The sequence below is a fragment of the Palaemon carinicauda genome, chromosome 6 (assembly GCF_036898095.1).
Source record: "Palaemon carinicauda isolate YSFRI2023 chromosome 6, ASM3689809v2, whole genome shotgun sequence".
In the NCBI taxonomy this organism is placed as follows: Eukaryota; Metazoa; Arthropoda; class Malacostraca; order Decapoda; family Palaemonidae; genus Palaemon; species Palaemon carinicauda.
In genome coordinates this window covers 118024400-118044399 of record NC_090730.1, presented here as the reverse complement: position 1 = coordinate 118044399, position 20000 = coordinate 118024400, and the positions used below count along the sequence as shown (strand labels likewise).

Sequence of the window (20000 nt, the reverse complement as noted above, 5' to 3'; positions counted from 1 at the left end):
TAATCATCTATGACAATATATTTTTTCCCTTTCCTTATAAATCAACATTATACTAAAATATCACCAATGTATCTGCCTATTTCCGATTATTTTTCATAAAGAGTTTTTAGAATGATCAAAATAGCCTGGAAAAATACATTATTCCCGCTGCTAACAGTCGAATAATACACAGCTATTACACACCATGCCATGCAATAAAGCCAGTAATAATCACTGAGGTAAATGGCCGTACTAGGAGCCAGTGAGAAAATTATCCGTCAATTACCAATAAAATTTGCATGATTATAGCTCTGGTGAGAGTCGGTCATTTCAAGGTGATGGCCAACTTCAAGGAAACCCAGTGATTACTGCATCTCTAGCAGAATTCTGAATACGTGGACTGACTTGAAATCATAATCTTGATTACAAGTGAAAAGGAGATTTTCTCAATCAACAAGATGTTGAAAAATTAGTTCTGGTTTCATGACCTTAATCATCTAGTTTCGAGGAATATTAAATATTTAAATAATATTCTTGTTAAGGAAATCTTCTAAAACTGTTGCTTTTATAGAAAGAAATATGAAAATTTTTCTCCAAATTCCCGCTGAGGGAAAAGTTTTCGGAATTCATTCACTATTGGCAAAAAATATAATGGAATGATCAATTGATCACTTGTTATTACTAAGACAGATTGGAGAACATTATACGAGATTATATTTGTGAACACCGGATTTCTTATGGTAAAAGTTTTAATGCATTATCAACAACACTCTACTATACATTGTGTCAGTATAGACATTCTGTATATATCCTATATATCAATTTAGTATTGCATATGATAATACAGCAGTACTATTTGTTCTGTTTCATGCTAAGGTTGATAGACGGAGACATTCTACATTTTACGATAAAATGAAAAGAGTGGAAGAAATTCTTCTCGTTAGTGTTGATAATATTTACTGAATCACAGAAGAAATCTTTGTAAGCAAATAATTCCTAGTTATATTAGGCAATATATATATATATATATATATATATATATATATTATATAATATATATATATATATATATATATATATATATATATATTATATATATAAATATATATATATACATACATATACATATATATATATATATATATATATATATATATATATATTTATATATATATATATATATATATATATATATATATATATTATATATATATATATATATATATATATATATATATATATATATATATATCCAGGTGTTGAATGTAAATAATTTGGGTGATGCCTTGTAAAAAAATATGTAGTCTAAAGCGGAGGATGTGATGTATAAAAACAGAGTTGACAGAAAAGCAATGTGGATGATGCCGAATATGTATGGTTTAGATAATAAGCTGTTGAGAGCCTCTTAATGTTTTTATGTTGGATGTAAAAGAATATTTTAGCCTATTTATGAAGGATTGATGCATGTTTAGTGTGAAAGTTTGTCTGGAATAAATATGTAATGGTATTCTACATGATAATGGGTGGATTGATGTGTAAAGTCAGAGAAACGGCATTGGGTGTAGGTGCGACGTTGTGGAATAAGAAAAATTGTTGAAAATGGAATTAAGTATGGTATATATAAAAAGTAGAGGAACCACCTAAGCTGTTGATATAGTTTACACGTGGAAAAGTTGTTATTAGCTGCATATATATATATATATATATATATATATATATATATATATATATATCTATATATATATATATGTGTGTGTGTGTATATATATATATGATTGTTATTCATGACTAGTTCAACAATTAACTGAACTGTAATATTGGTTACTTGCATACACATTGCCTCTCCATTAACATCCACCTCACACATTGGTGACCTTTAGGTGATCAGCTCCTCACTGCCTTTTTTCGCCCACCGCTACACCCTACCCTTATTATGATTCCCCCTACCGATCCTAACTCACGCTACATTGTTAAAATTGCCGCCTTTCGCCATTAAAGAAGCGTTCCCTTGGTTTCAGCGCACCGAAGTTCAGTTTCACATCAAGGATGTGAATCGTTCAAGCACCAAAGCAGAGTACATGTATGTCTGTGCGCAATCCCGAGTACACTTTCCCAGATATCTTTAACTGACTTTGCGACCAAAGGGAAAGCCCCGTAGCACATGATGCCCTCAAAATATACCTACTAGAGCACCATTCACCATTGGCAGCCGCCAATATACCCAAACTTTTCAGCTATCTCAACATCCATTAGGGAGAATTGAAAGGCTTCTCTCTCACTCAGGGAAATGATCAGTATCGCTCGCTTGTAACCTGCCACAGACGTTTCTCCTCGGGAAATGAACCTCTATCCTGCACTTTATGTATGACACCTACCCAAACTTGTCCTCACTGCCATCCTCAAAGTCAATACCTTGCCCATGAAGGACCTGGTGACCAAAGACAACGGCCTTACGGAAAGCCACTTCACTACTTTCAAGACCTCCATCAACGCCTTCACTCGTGATGAAGGAGGACAACTCAACACTAACTGAAGCCGACATGAAATGTCGTACAACACAGATAATCGTCCCTTGACATACTGGAGCGGCAACAAAGCTGCCCACAACCTACATAGGCGACCTCTCACTAACACCCGAAACAATGACCTCTCCAGCTACTTACTGATGCCCATCAGTCGAAGTCCTGCTACTACCACTCCAGATACGGAACTGCTGCGAAGAAATGTGCAGATGACAACAGTGGCCAAAAAACTTTTAAGTAGGTCATCACGTGTGGCGGTGGCCTCCCCTGTCACTCATTTTTTCTTTATCATGATGTGGGTATGGGTGTGAGGTTTTTGGTAGACACTGGTGCTTGTTGTTCTATTCAACCAAAGTCACTCTCCAAAACACAACGTGGTCATTTTAAGCCTGCTAACGGCTGCCTGGTGGCTGGCATGGTTCTGAGATCACCACCCTCATGTACGAGACACTCACTCTATCGTTTGGGAGCGACTAATATTGATGGAAATTCCCCGTTGCCTAAGTAACATTGCAAGTATTTGGTGCGGATTGCCACGCCTATTTTCACCGCCTGGTTGATGTAGGGTATTGACAATTAGACAAAGCAGACTCGTATTCATCAGCGCACCCACAAATGCCTATGACCACCTCCTCACATCATAACTAGAAATCTTCTGTCCTAAAATTCACCAAATGCCCACGGTTTCTACCAAGCACGGTATTTATCACCATATCAAAACGATGGACGGGGCACCCAGTGTTCGCCAGATTCAGGCATCTGCCCCTGAATCATTTGGTAGCCACTAAACAAATATGGGCCGAAATGGAAGAAATGGGTCTTGGTCACAAGACCTCAAGCCCATGGTCGTCACCTTTACTCATTGTCCTAAAGAGGGATGGCTCCCTACACCCTTGTGGGGATTACAGGCCTCTAAACATGCAGACAGAACCAGTCCAATACCCCCTTCCAAACATCATTGACATTACCTCTTACTTGCACAAAACGAAGGTTTTCTCCATGCTCGACCTCTTGTAGGGATATCATCAGTTGTCCATGAACCTAAAAGACATCCCCAAGACCGCCATCGATACATAAACCTTCAATGACTCCAATTTTGGCCTTCATAATTATGGGGTCACTTTTCAATCCATCATGGATGGTATCTTAGGGGACCTCCCCTTCAATGTATGTTACGGGAACAACATACTTGTTTTCTCTGCCTCCAAATAAGAACACCTCCATCACCTACACTTCATTCCCAGACCGCCTACAACAGAACTGTTTTGTAGTCGAGTAACTTGTCTCTGATGCACGCCTTCACTCGACACTCTGATGCCTGTCCGCCCATCAACGCCAACATCTCCCTGCTGTGGCTGCATACAACTACACCCTTCAACATGTCCCTTGTAAACTGAATCCCATTGCCAATACCATGTCAAGAAAAACATTGGCCGTCGTTTACCTCTAATTGGATTACAACGCCTTAGCAAAACCGAACAAAGAAATCCAAAATACCAAGCCTGTAGGACATCTGCACATCCCTCCATTTGGAATACGTTGCCCTCGATGACTCCAATGCCATCCTCCTCTGTGACATCAATACTGGTAGACCACAAGCATGGATACCCGCTTCCATACGCCATCAGGTATTTGATATCATCCATGGCCTCTCACATCCCTCGTGCCAATCTACTGCACAGCTACTGAAGAGAAAGTTCATTTGTCATGGCATTTCTAAGGATGCTGAGGATTGGGTCTGCAGCTGTACTTCATGCCAAACTTCAAAAGTACATCAACACACTGATTCAAGAGTGGGCACCGTTCCTCTCCCTCAGCAATATTTTCCCCACATTCACGTCAACACATCACAAGGATATCATTACCTGTTCACAGTCATTGACTGTTCCTCTCATTGGGCTGAAGCTATTCCCATAGAAACTGTAACATCCGCCTTATATAAATCTGTCTTGATCTTAGGAAGATAGCCAAATTTGGTATTCTTGAGCATATTACTTCCGATAGGGGTACCACTTTCACTTCTCAATTGTGGATATCATTAGCAATTATCCTGAGCATCACCCTACACCAAACAACCTCCTACAACCCTGCTGTCACCGATTCAACATGACTTTATAAGTCCCGGTTAATATAGAAGAAAGGGAACCTCCCATCGAAATGAAGTAGACAAACGCAATGTGCGGGACCAAGATGAACCATTGATGCTTGCAGGAGAATAAATCAAAATTCTTTCAACCCAAATGTACGGCCCCAAGGCCTTGGAAATGTCTATTCATGTCTCGGTGCCTGGGATTTTCATGATCACACAGACAAGTGCAGATTGATGAGCTTTTAAGATCTTTGGTCTTTTTTGCAAATTAGCAAAAAGAGATTCTTTTTGCCCTTCTTGGAAAGTTGGCAAATTTATTCTATTAGGTAAATGTGTGTGGTAGCTCCAGCCCTGTTGATTACCGCCCACTTTCCAACTGCCGTGTTATGCAAATAGGTACACTGGAGGTAATCATCTGTTCCCTAGTTTGCAATTTGACATTTGCAAAGAACTTGGAGCATGTACTTCCCTACTTATACATTCTAATTCTGTACAAAAATCCCTCATGTGCTCATGACGTTCATGTAATTGGCCTTTGACCACGTTAATAATATGTCCCTTGTTTTCAAAATCAAATAAATAAGAATAGGTGGGTCTTTCCTAACCATCATTATTTATTTTCAAAGCAAGAAAATTGCAAAGTCTAGTAGTTGATGAATATCAAAGTAAGTATAGGAATGTACTATCTGGTGCTCCAGTGTATTGCTTTTGGATCATTACTTTTCAGAATATAAACATATAATATGCGGTTTGGCCTAGAAAACAAAGGTTGTTGCATATGCAGATACTACTCTCTTTGCCTCAATTCTATCTCCTTAATGTAGATCTGTTGTTGCTATCACTCTTACTAGAGATCTAGCTAAAATTAGTGCATGATGCAAGTTATGAGGCACGAAGCTGAATCCAAGTAAAACTCAAAGTTTACTTTCAAGTTTGTCAAGGGCAAGGGCTCTTCAACCTCTAGATCGCTGCATAATGATAATGTTTCTTTGGCTATATACACCTACTTAGAAATTTTAGGTGATTCTTATTATGTAAATTTAGTTTTGAGTAACTTATCCGCTTTGTTTCTTCTTCAATTGCATAAAAATTGGCTTTTTGAGAAAGTACTTTAACATTTTTGTTGAACATTATATCTTGAAGAATTATTTTAATTCTTTAATTTTGCCTTGTTTCAAGTATTGTTCTGGTCTTGTATTGGTCTTCAGCTGCTGATTCTCATTATGATTTTTTTAACAAGGTCTTGCGATAAATTAAATTTCTTATCCCTGATTTTTATGTTAATCGCTGACACCACTGCTCAGTTAGTTTTTAAGCATGTTGCTTAAGATTTTCCATAATTATAACCATCCTTTGTATCCTATACCTAGTATTAGGTATGCATATGAAGTTAATTCTAATAGTCTTGCCAATTTTTATTCTAAATGTTTAATTCCATCTGTTACCAGATTGTGGAATGATCTTCCTAATCTGGCAGTTAGAATGCTGGAACTTCATTTGTTAGAACTTTTAGGGATTGGTTTTACGTTGAAAGAGGTTAAATAATTTCCTATTTATAGTTTATATGTGGCAAACCTATATTTAAGGTGTTAAATATCTTATGATATATATATTTCATTCATTACTTATATAGAATTTATTTAATTCCATAATCTCTTTACTTACTTGGGTATTTTCCTTGTCGGAACCTTTGGGTTTGTAGCATCCTTCTTTTTCAACTAGGATTGTAGCTTACCTAATAATAATAATAATAATAATAATAATAATAATAATAATAATGATAATAATAATGATAATAAAAATAATGATGATAGAAATAATAATAATAACAATAATAATAATAATAATGATAATAATAATTATAATAATAATATTTACGTATATATAAACACACATATACGTGCACACAAAAACAGACACCAATACATATATATATATATATATATATATATATATATATATATTATATATATACATATATATATATATATATATATATATATATATATAAAGGGACTGGCAGAGACCGATTTGTTATACGTGGCAATGCCGCTGTGATTGACTAGAAAAAAACAGAATATATATATATATATATATATATATATATATATATATATACATATATATATATAATATATATATATATACATATATATATATAATATATATATATATAGAGAGAGAGAGAGAGAGAGAGAGAGAGAGAGAGAGAGAGAGAGAGAGAGAGAGAGAGAGAGAGAGAGAGAGAGCTAGGCATTTACTCTTTATTGCAAATGGGACATACACACCCACATATTCACACAACAAACAAGAAGAAGAAATACAGTTTTTTCTAGTCACTGGAGGACAAAGGCGTCAGACATGTCCTTACACATGTTTGAGGTTTAGCCAGTTCTCCTCACCACGCTGGTTAACAGCGGACTGGTGATAGTGGGAGTATTTTGTCTTATCGCACATATCAAACCAACCTAGTATGGGCGGCCCTGACTAGTACAGTTTTGCTGGTCATGGCGATACACAAACCCTCTACCCTCTTATTGTCAGATTGTTGATGTTATATCTGAGCATATTCATATAAATTTATATATATGTCGGCATATATGTATGTATATATGTATATACATACATATAGTATATATATATATATATATATATATATATGAGAGAGAGAGAGAGAGAGAGAGAGAGAGAGAGAGAGAGAGAGAGAGAGAGAGAGAGAGAGAGAGAGAGAGAGAGAGAGAGAGAGAGAGAAATGTTGATAAATTATGAAATAAAAATTACAGTGTTATTTAACGAGTAAAAAGCTCGCATAATTTTATATTTTATAGCTTATATATACAAAACAATGTTCGTATTAAATGAGAAAAATTTTACTGGTAAGCAAACAAAAGGCTATTTTCCCAGATGATCTGGATGAGCAGGATGAGTGGAGTAAAGTTTGGGCAAGGGACTAATTCTGGCATTGTACATACTCGACCGGAACTATTAAAGGGCGGATAATGTTGTAATTGTATTTGGCAGTTTATATTGTATTTATTCTATTCTATCTTCATCTTCTTATTGAGTTAGCTTATTTTGTATTTCAGGGTCAATCGAAGTTATAGCTATCGATCCAAATGAGTTTATTGATGAAAATTCTTAGTGTTGTAGGCCTTATGTACCTCAAAAGCTTGCCTTTTTGTGTATTGCCTAATAGGTTCTTTGAATACCATTCATTACATTTAAAATATCAAAACGTATGTCACAGAAGGCATTACCATGAGTAAATGTAAAAGCCGATATATCCCACGGTTGTTGATGACTCCCCTTTTCACTCAGAAGATGACCTCTGGTTAGCACACCATGTTAAACCACTTATAAATGGTGACCATGAATATGATAAATTTCCATGACAGATATTTGTTTATTCAAAGATAGCACAGAAATTGTTCGGTATTTGTGCTAGCTAAGATCTTACTATGCTCACTGACATTTTGCGGATCGACAAGCTAACTGCTAGACAGGTACCAAGAATGGTGATTTAAAACTGAAACTTGCACAAAACGGTAATTTTCAAGAAACTTTTGATCTAATTTTAGGCTATACATTTGATGGTGTTTGGTTATTATCGTCCCCTTGTTGAAACAGAATCAAAGATCAAAAGCATATATAAACTACCAGGTTTTCCTCATCACAAGAAATTGAAGCAAAATACTTATTTAAGATGGTGAAAGAACCTCTGTAAGCAGATTAGTGGTTGTTTCGTGATAGATGTTGTGGTAAAGAGTCAAATCACTAAAGGATGAAAATTGTAACATAAGGAAAAAAAATACAGATAATATACCAAAAGAAGTATAATTGAGAATAACGTTAACCATAGATATTTATAACACTGTTGGAAGTGGCTAAAGCGGGGTAATTGACTTTTAAATTTTCAAGACGACCTTTTTTTTTTTTTTCTAAACTCCAGTGTCACCTGCCCGGTCCTTTTGGAAAAATAAGGAATATACTCTTCCCACATTCATTCTAAACTAAAACACTATACAAGTTCACGTTAAAACTTTATATTTACAAAAAGTAAACTGTTATTTAAAGTTATATAAATATAGATTAAAAACTATTATTGTACAGAACATTTTTACATAATTGTCTAAAATATATAAGGTCAAAGACATATGGAAAAAAAATGTGTGTTACAAAAATGTGAGATATGTACACAATTACTGAATATAGAATATCATCATAAGATGAAAAAATAGTCTTTAATTTACAAACATACATATTTCCTGTCAGATACACACACATACACACACACATTATATATATATATATATATATATATATATATATATATATATATGTGTGTGTGTGTGTGTGTGTATATATATACATACATACATATATATATATATATATATATATATATATATATATATATATATATACACATATATATATATACGTATATATTTCTGATTGTGGATACCTTGATTTGGTGAAAGGGTTGAATATATCACGATGATCAGCAAAGCTGTACTAGTCACCCGTTGAGATACTACCGCTAGAGAGTTATAGGGTCTTTGACTGGCCATACAATACTAAATTGGCTCCTCACTGGTTACGGTTCACTTTCCACTTGCCTACACAAACACAAACACCGAATAGTCTGGCCTATTCTTTACATATTCTCCTCTGTCCTCATACACCTGACAACACTGATACTACAGAATTTTTCCTCACACAAAGGATTAACTACTGCACTGTAATTATTCAGTGGCTACTTTCCTCTTGGTAAGGGTAGAGGAGACTCTCTAGCTATGGTAAGCAGCTCTTCTAGGGGAAGGACACTCCAAAATCAAACCACTGTTTTCTAGTGTTCTGTACCATGGACTTTCACTGTCTAGAGTTAGATTTCTCTTGCTTGAGGGTACACTCGGGCACACTATTCTATCTGGTCTCTCTTCCTTTTGTTTTGTTAAAGTTTTTATAGAAAATATTTATTTTAATGTTGTTACTGTTCTGAAATATTTTATTTTTCCTTGTTTCCTTTCCTTACAAGGCTATTTTCCCTGTTGGGGCCCCTGGGCTTATAGCATCCTCCTTTTCCAAGTAGGGTTATAGCTTAGCAAATAATAAAAATAAAAATAATAATAATAATAATAATAATAATAATAATAATAATAATAATAATAATAGATAGGGCCACTCATACTAGACTGGTTTACTGTGAGCGATCAGGTAAAAGTTACCCACCATCTCGAATCCCCATTCAGCCAGAGTGGTGATGAAAACTGGTCAAACCCCAAACATAAATAAGGACATGTCTGAGGCCTTTGACCTACAGAACACTAGAAATGGCTGTATTTGTTGTTTGTTGTAATATATATATATTATATATATTATAAATATTATATATATAAATATATATATGTGTGTATATATATAATATATATATATATATATATGTGTGTGTGTATATATATATATATATATATATATATATATATATATATATAATATATATATACATATACTGTATATATACATATATATACATTTATATACATATATATATATGGTAGGTAGTAGGTTGGCCAGGGCACCAGCCACCCATTGAGATACTACTGCTAGAGTGTTATGGTGTCCTTTGACTGGCCAGACAGTACTACATTGGATCCTTCGCTCTGGTAACAGTTCACTTTGCCTTTGCCCACACATACACCGAATAGTCTGGCATATTCTTTACAGATTCTCCTGTCCTCATACATTTAACAACACTAAGATTACCAAACAATTCTTTTTCACCCAAGGGTAGACTACTGTACTGTAATTGTTCAGTTGGTACTTTCCTCTTGGTAAGGGTAGAAGAGACTCTTTAGCTATGGTAAGCAGCTCTTCTAGGACAACACTCCAAAATCTAAACATTGTTCTCTAGTCTTGGGTAGTGCAATAGCCTCTGTACCATGGTCTTGCACTGTCTTGGGTTAGAGTTCTCTCGCTTGAGAGTACACTCGAGCACACCATTCTATCTAATTTCTCTGCTTCTTGTTTAGTTAAAGTTTTTATAGTTTGTATAGGAAATATTTATTTTATTGTTGTTACTGCCCTTAAAAGATTTTATTTTTCATTGTTTCCTTTCCTCGTAGGGCTATTTTCCCTGTTGGGGCCCTTGCGCTTATAGTATCCTGCTTTTCCAACTAGGGTTGTAGCTTAGCAAGTAATAATATATATATATATATATATATATATATATATATATATATATATATATATATATATATATATATATATATATATATTCAAATAAGCCATATATATTTTTGATACATTAATGTCTGGATTCTCTTAACGACCTCGGGATCAGAGCCCCAGGCGAAATCACACAAAGACAAGAGCTTGGCTCCGGCCGGAAATCGAACCCTGGTCGGCAATATATATATATATATAATATACATATATATATATATATATATACATATATATATAATATATATAGTTATATTATGTTTACCAATTAGTAAGCAGGGTTAGGATTAACAAGAATTGTAGACCAGAAGAAAATTCAGTGTTATGATTGGCAATTCCAGAAGATTCTCTTGGCATACACGATGGTCTTGCAATTTTAATGTTTATAATGCCAATATTCCTTCGTACTTTATTTTAATTGAGGATATTTCCTGTCATTTATATAATGCAATATATTTCTATGGCTCCAACATGGAGGTAATAGTCATTCAGAGAACATGTAAGGGTACCCTGACACTTGCATGACTTTTTGCCACGAATTTGTCGTGGCAAGTCGTGACATTTTGTGGCACGAACTCGAAGTTTAAAAAAAAAAAAAAAAATTACCTGAGAATCACAGCTGACCTGTCCACATTGACACGAACTGGCACATCGAGTTCACGCATAGTTTGCGCATCGTTTGCGCACTTCCCGCATCGTCCCGACGAGTTCACGAACAGTTCGCGCATAGTTCACGACTCAGTCACGAAATTTTGTCGTGACCAAAATTTTGAATATTTCAAAACTCTCGTCACGACCTGCCACGATGTCACGACGGGTTTACGAACACTTCACGCCAGTTCACGACTCGAGTCGTGAAAATGCATGCCACAAATTCGCGCAAGTGTCAGCCTGGCTTAAGTCTACGTCCATTTTCAATCGGTAATATTCGAAATTTCATATCAGCTGTAGTGCTAAACATATAGAAGCAGGTAAACCCAGGCTAACACTTGCACGAATTTGTGGCATGCATTGTCACGACTCGAGTCGTGAACTGGTGTGAACTCGTCGTGAACTGGCGTGAAGTGTTCGTAAACCCGTCATGACATCGTGGCATGTCATGAAGAGAATTTTGAAATGTTAAAAATTTTGGTCACGACAAAATTTCGTGACCGGGTCGTGAACTACGCGCGAACTGTTCATGAACTCGTCAGGACGATGCGGGAAGTGCGCAAGCTATGCGCAAAGTATGCGTGAACTCGTCGTGCCAGTTCGTGTCAATGTGGACAGGTCAGCTGTGATTCTCAGGTAATTCTTTTTTTTTTTTTTTTTTATCTTCTAGTTCGTGCCACAAAATGTCACGACTTGCCACGACAAATTCGTGGCAAAAAGTCGTGCAAGTGTCAGGGTACCTTAACAATAGTTTATCATGGTAGAGATGGTTTGATTCCAAATCTTAGAATAGATTTTTTAATTCGACAGTAATATATACAGTAGACTTGTAATATACTGATATCTCTCTTGATAGCTTGATTGGTAAAAGTCCCTGCTGGCATTGTTTTGACTAAGAGGCATAGATTCGAATCCTTTCCCAGCGCAAGTCATTTATCATAAATTGATTTCTAGTGAATGTATATTTTCAAATGTGGTTAATATTTACACCTGTGTTTGTGTCAGGGTAAAGGCATTTATGTTACGAAAAGATGTAACACGGAAAATGTATATGATGTGTAAACAGTGTCAAACACAGTATCCATCCTCTTATTTCTTTTTTTCCGAGACCTTCAAAAAAGACATCATCGTCAACTGGATGTGGTATGCTTTCGACATACATAACCAATTTTCATCGGAGAAACTTAGGAAACGAATCTCTGAAGTGAATGCTTCATCAGAAAACTACTATCCAATTCTGGTTTATCGATAAGTAATTGGTGGTGGAGAAGAAAATTCGTAGCACCGACACTACTTTGTTATTCTCATCCATCCGTTTTAGAGTCAGGCTGAAGAAATCCCCAAGTCTGTCATTCATTGCTAATTTATTGGTGGCGATAGGTCATCTGTGGTCGGTCAGAATTTCTCATTTTTTGCTCTTTTGTAGATTTTTTTTCTGACATCTATGTTTTTTTTGTCTAAAACTTCTCAAATAAGAATGCATATTTCTAGCATATTATGGTATAAGGTCATTAAAGAAATATGATTATTATTTAAACCTATATTTGTTGGAAAGTTGATGCGATTCTAGCGTGTTTCATCGTAAAATTCTGTACATATTTACTCAACGTAGATTAAAAAGACGTCCTTTCATCATAATTTTGTTCTGAATTATGCATAAGATTTTGGTTGGATGACATAATCTTTCATGAAGAACCAGAAAGAACTGCTTTGCCGTAAACGGGATATTATTCATGAAGGGAACAGAAACAGGAGAACCTATTTGCTAAAATAGCAAGTTACAGATTTGTTTGATTTTAAAGAGAGTTTAGGCTGTTTCTCTTTTCGCTACCTTAAATTTTTATATCAGTCTTCTACTAACGTAGCGCTAGTTTATTTTTTACGATACAACTCCAGTAGTCCCCACTCGTGTTATTTTGATCAGTAACTTTTTTTTTTTTTTAATTCCTCTCCAAATTATTTCTAGCATCATCGTGAGAGAAACTTTGTGATCACAAAAGTTATGTCACAATTCAGAAAGTGAGAGATAAAATTATTAGCGACAAATATCTGAATACGTTATTGAAGTCGAAATTACAATTTCTTAAATGTCGTTATGTAATAAACTGTTTGTTAATATACTTATTATCAAAGTTTTTTTTAAACATTAAATGGGATATTCTCTTCCTTTGATGAGGGATTCAAGCTATTATCTGCATATCTCTTCAAGTGACAAAATATTTATTTTTTTTTTATTTTTGAGAATGTAGTATATGCAATTTCATTATTTAATTTCTTTACTTCTGGATGATTAGTACCGCTTATTAACCCTCAAAACGTGTTAGGGTGTCAACGCCATTGCTAAGGAATTCGTGGTAAAAACTATATGTAAAAAAAAAAAAAATCCCTATTATAGACAAGGTTTCAAGAAGTATTCTCGCTATTTACTTTATACATGCATATATATATATATATATATATATATATATATATATATATATATATATATATATATATATATATATATGTATGTATATATATATTTACCTATATATAAGGTAATTCATCTTAGTCCAAAATTTTGTTATAAGAATTGAAAAAGAAGTTTAGACTACTCTTTCTATAAATTTAGATATCTAACAAAACATGTTATACGCAGTTTTACATTATGATTTTATATTATTTGTTTTCTATATTTCAGTAATATAAAATAATCTTTTAACTAAGAGATTTTCTTAAATCTGCTGCTATTTCAGCTCGATATCTTTTGATATGTTTAGCGGCCTTCCATATGTATAAACGTCACACTTGTTAAAGTATTTTGCGTCATATTCATTCTATCCTTGTATACTAAAAGGAGTTATCACCCTTGTGACCTAATGAAATTTTTCATGGTAAAGGTACATATGTGAATTTTGATAAATTTCAGCAAACCCCTGACTATATGAAATATTCTTTTTATTATATATTTTTCTATGTAGGCGCAAGCCATTTCAAATTATACATTTTATCCTTTAATACTTTTCTAACTCACGTGACATTTATTTTTTCTATCAATTTAGTCTCAGCTTTGTTTAGGCCTTTTGCGTTCTGATACCAATTTCTTACCTTAATGGAAATTCAATTATATATTTTTGTTTCTCTGAAGTATATTCATCTCTGTCCACATATAACACACGCTGACATATATATCATAACCTCACAGGACAATATAAACTTATTTGTTTTTATCCAAAACAGGAATCACCTTGGGTGGGCGAGCTTCGGCCCGTCATCTTGAAAAGAGAAAATTCCGAAGAGAGTGAGGTGATGCATTGGTTTCCTTATTTAGTTGCATATATGTTTATTGGTTTGTTTGTTTGCTTCGTATGGTTTTAGTTGCTTAATAAATTGATAAATTCACACACTGCACACGAGTAAAGCTTTTAGTTAAACTTTAGTTTTGTTTTGTTTCAGTAACTTACTCAGCAACACATATCGCACATTCATTGACAATTGAGAAGTGAGAATAACATTTATATTTCATTGATAACTGGTATTACTTGGACATCTATTCCTTTAGCCTTCTTACCCTTTACCCTTTACCCTCTCCTCTCTATCTCTCTCTCTCTCTCTCTCTCTCTCTCTCTCTCTCTCTCTCTCTCTCTCTCTCTCTCTCTCTCTCTCATATATATATATATATATACTGTATATTTATATCTATATTATATATATATATATATATATATATATATATATATATATATATATATATATAGAGAGAGAGAGAGAGAGAGAGAGAGAGAGAGAGAGAGAGAGAGAGAGAGAGAGAGAGAGAGAGAGAGAGAGAGAGTCATTTTAACTTTTTAATGTCCTCTTTATGCTAGTTGGTCCATCTAAGCAGCAACAATACAACTTAGCATCGTTCATTATACTCATTTGAAGTATTAAAATTTAAAGTATATGAATCATAATGCAGAATAAAATTATTGTGAACTCCGCATAAGACATATCAGCGCTTCATTTCTGAGCAGGGATTATGAAAAAAAAATACAATTTATTGTTCACTGATAATGCATAGCCCCACCATAAAGAATAATTGTAATTTATAACTGACTGCATGCTCAGATAATTGAATAGGCTACCGCTCAGCTAAACACAGTTCGGACATTAGACTGAAATATGCTTAAAGTTATTAAGGAATACATAGTAATAAATCGGTTGGTTGATATTTCATAAATTATATTTAGCGGGAAAATAATGAAAGGTCAAATACTATATTTTCTCTTCATTTTGAACCACTATATTGATGTAAACCATTTATGATCATAATGCTTTGTCAATAAAATTTACAGGTCGATGTGATTAGGTTATTTCATGTGATTTATTCTAATAAAAATATCCCAAGGTTTAATGCGTAAAGAAGAAAAATCCCCATCACTTTTTTCCGCTTCCTCTTTTTACTTTAGTCATTATACTTCTCTCAAAGAGTATAATGAAAGTCTCACTCATATGAAACAATGATTAAATCACCAACATTTAACACTTTTAAATCTTTCCCTTATTCAGTTTTAATATATCTTTTCTCATCACATTTCACATTAATCTCCCTGTTTTTTAATGGCACAAACTCAATCAGGTTTTTTGGCCAATGGATGTTTGAATGGACGATTATTTACCAATAATATCAAGACACACAACATGTTTAGAGTATTTTGGTACATTTGCTTATGGCTAATTGTATATTTCTTGAAAAAAAAATATTATGGCTTTTAGATATGTTTAGTGATACTATTGTATCAATGCTGGTAGTTTTTAATCGTTCCTTGTTTTTAAAATATTAGAAGTAACCGCAAGAAGTAAATCCTTTAAAGGATCATAGTTTTCCGCAATACTTTGCTCAAATCACCACCATCATCATCATCATCATCATCATCATCTGCCTATTGATTTCTTTTTATTGGAATATCTTTAATTTAGTCGGTATTTTCATAAACTTAAATACTCTGAACTAATAAAACGGAACTACAGATAAAAAAAAATATAAATCACAAGCGCTATTTAAAATTTTTTTTTTGCTTTTTTGTTCACTTATTTTTTTCATTCCCATGGGTTCTCCGTTCTACTGGAATTGTGTGGATTAAGAACGACCGCGAATAGGCGCCACCCTTCCGCATTACGCGAAGCCAAATATCGCATTAAAAGTCTGACAGAAACGATAAAAACTTTGCTCGTAATATCAGAGCTTCAGTTTTCTCGGGATCAGAGCTGCATCTTCATGCGAGAATCCCGGTTCTCGGATGTGGTCTCCAGGCTTATAATACTTTTGGAACGGCACGCTTGCTGCCAAATCACATCAAGCAGCGATGGCCTGGTTTCTCGTACTTTCCGGTGTTACATGGGAATTAGTCAAGATGACGATTTTATCATAGATAATGTTCCTTTTAGTTTTTTATTTGCTATTGATCAGATGAAAATTGTCGAAAAAGATTTCTTTTCATTTAATTACAATATTGAGATTCCTAATTCATTACTATACGTTTCCAGTAATCCTATTGTCACTACAAAACATCCTCCCTAATACCAACAATATCGACTTTCTACCACCAACACCAACTAATGAAAAAGTAGGGATACAGTATAGGTAGGCTAGACGAAGTAGCAGCTTTTAAAGGTTATCTCAACTCTTCAGCATACGGAGGAGATTCTGGTTAACTTGAACTGATTATTCCATCGTAATTCCTGCATTCAAAATTTTGCTGATACTACTGCCATTTATACTGGAATGAGGTAAGAATGGTCCTTTCATAGCCGGAAAAAAACATGGTTACAAGTTAATCTTTTTTAACATTACAGATTAAGCAAATCAAAGTCTTATAATTCTGAAGTTCTTAAAATAAAAAAAACAGGGATTTCGGAGATATGGTAATATATGTATACAGTATATATAAATATACAGTATATATATATATATATATATATATATATATATATATATATATATATATATATATATTTGTTCCACTGATTTGCATAATTTAATAAAGAACTAGTCATAATTCATCTAAATGAATTGTTGTAATACAGCTATATATCTAAACAGATAAGCACACGCACAAGTGTTCAACCCTCCACCTTCCTTAACTACAACACAGTAGGTATGGTTTCCGAGTGTATCTCTCGAGGTACCCCCTCTCACCAGGGTATGACTACTCTCTCTCTCTCTAAATACCAGAGGGATGGAGAGAGACCGAATAGTTATACGTCTGGCAATGCCTCTCAGCGTGAACGGAAATATATATATATATATATAAATATATATATATACATATATATATATATATATACATATATACATATATATATATATACATATATATATATACATATATATATATACATATATACATATACATATATATATACATATATACATACATATATATATATATATATATATATATATATATATATAAATATATATCCAGACACTTGTTCCTTATTATATAGGGGTTTTATATATATACTGTATATATATGTATATATATGTATATATATATAATATATATAATATATATAATACATATATATATAATATATATATAATACATATATATATGTAAATTATATATATATATATATATATATATATTTATAATGTATGTATGTGTGTGTATGCACGGATAATTGGTAATATATAAGTATGTTTTACAATTTTTTAAAATCGTTTTTCTGTTTTTTAATTATGAACAACTATTCCTTACATCGTTAAGGCAGGGCGAGCTTGGTTTTCGTCATTGTAATGAACTCTAGTTTATACAATATCTTTCATTAACTAATCTTAATGTATCATAATCGTCACCCAGGGGTATTCAGTCTTGACTTAAGTAAAATATTTACCCCTATTTTCTATTGTTTAGTCAGCTGATGCTCTGTGTACATACTTCAGCACGCACTGAGGAATGGAATAATAGCGTTTTCATATATCAATTACAAACAAATTTACTTACGTCCGTAACAAAGACAGTTTGCTAATGCATGTGGTACGAACTACTTAGATAACATTCATTGAAATTTTTTAACATATGTTTGTGTGTCTGTTTGTAGAGAGAGAGAGAGAGAGAGAGAGAGAGAGAGAGAGAGAGAGAGAGAGAGAGAGACTTGATTTGATTCCCAATGATAGCTGAGATAATATAATTCAAATGGTAACATTTCATACACAATGTAATAATGACCGCGATATTTATTAATTAGTTTATACTCTTCATGATGATAAGGTTGGTGTGATTAACTGAAAGCAGCATTCAGTAAGTCTTGTTGTATTCACTCAAGCCTTCATTTATTTTCCAGTCCTTTTTCTCGTCATGTATATGAGCGCTTATATATTTTAGATTCTAATATTTTTCCATTTCGAATTCCATTTCCTATTTTATTCCATTTTCAATTTACCTTTATACATTTAAGTAATTGAATAAAAGAATGAAAAAACGGATGTTGAGAGAGGCAGCCAAATATAAATATGACATTGTGTCGATTGTATAATTTCTTTGAAGAGTTCTTGAATTTGAAGGACGGAATAGACTTGGATTTAAAGGATGCAGCAGCTGAAAGAGTTTAATTAAAATTGAGAAGCACTTTGGAAAAGTATGCTGAATAAGTAAGACTTAGGATAAAAGTGAAGTAGAGGTAGAAACAATATGAATTTAATTCTGAAAGAGGGTCTGTGAATTAGCTGTTGTCACGACGAGGTATGAGGCTGGAACCAAAATATCTGTATCGGTTGAATATGAACCTAGGATGAGTCCTTTGATAGAAGTGATAGATATTCAGTGTGGAAGATGCTAAGGATATAAAGAGTGACTGATTTAATGGTAAACGAATTAAGTAATAGACTGAATAAGCGCTTGAGCAATAAGGTCAATTCCAGAGATTTAAAATAAATCAACACGAATTTTAAATCATTTAATGAATATACGTCATAGAGGTCTGGGGTAAATTTCAAAATACAAGAATAACATAACTGAATTCTTATTTCCCGATAGTAACTTTTTTCCGTCTGATCAATTTTACAAAATGCATGAAATTACAGTATTTCTATAAAACCCAATGCAAAATTTACAATGGATTAATACATTATTAGAACCCAACAAACCACATTCGACTGAGACCCTCGTCAGGGTGGGAGGAGCAAAGAGAAGAAAAGTAGATTCTTGTTCTTATTATGTCAGCTACCCACAAAAATTGTGGGAAGTGTCTTAGTGGATAAATATATATATATATATATATATATATATATATATATATATATATATATATATATATATATATATATATATATATACAGACACACATAATATATATATATATAATATATATATATATATATATATATATATATATAAGTGGGTAGATAGATAGAAACATACACTGGAAAAGTATACTTGTAAAAGTGTAGAAACAATCACGCATCCAGTAGAGAAAGAAATGGCGGAATAAGGTATGCCCTAGAAAGGCAACCCTTCGAAAAAAGAAAAAAAAAAAAAAACATTCACACAACATTTAGCAGAGGCATTTAA

The 20000-nt window shown here is 33.3% G+C and overlaps 1 protein-coding gene across 2 annotated transcripts in view; it reads left to right on the top strand.

Annotated features, from left to right (window-relative positions):
• LOC137642180 (uncharacterized) overlaps window positions 1-20000 on the top strand; it is a 667115-nt gene that overhangs the window by 574867 nt on the left and 72248 nt on the right. The window contains exon 4 of one of the 2 annotated variants that reach the window (XM_068374727.1): window positions 14686-14751. The exons of the other annotated variant lie outside the window; for it this stretch is intronic. Within the exon in view, the coding sequence (XP_068230828.1) occupies window positions 14686-14751 (66 nt within the window). The remainder of the gene's footprint in view (window positions 1-14685; window positions 14752-20000) is intronic. 2 annotated transcript variants of the gene reach the window in all.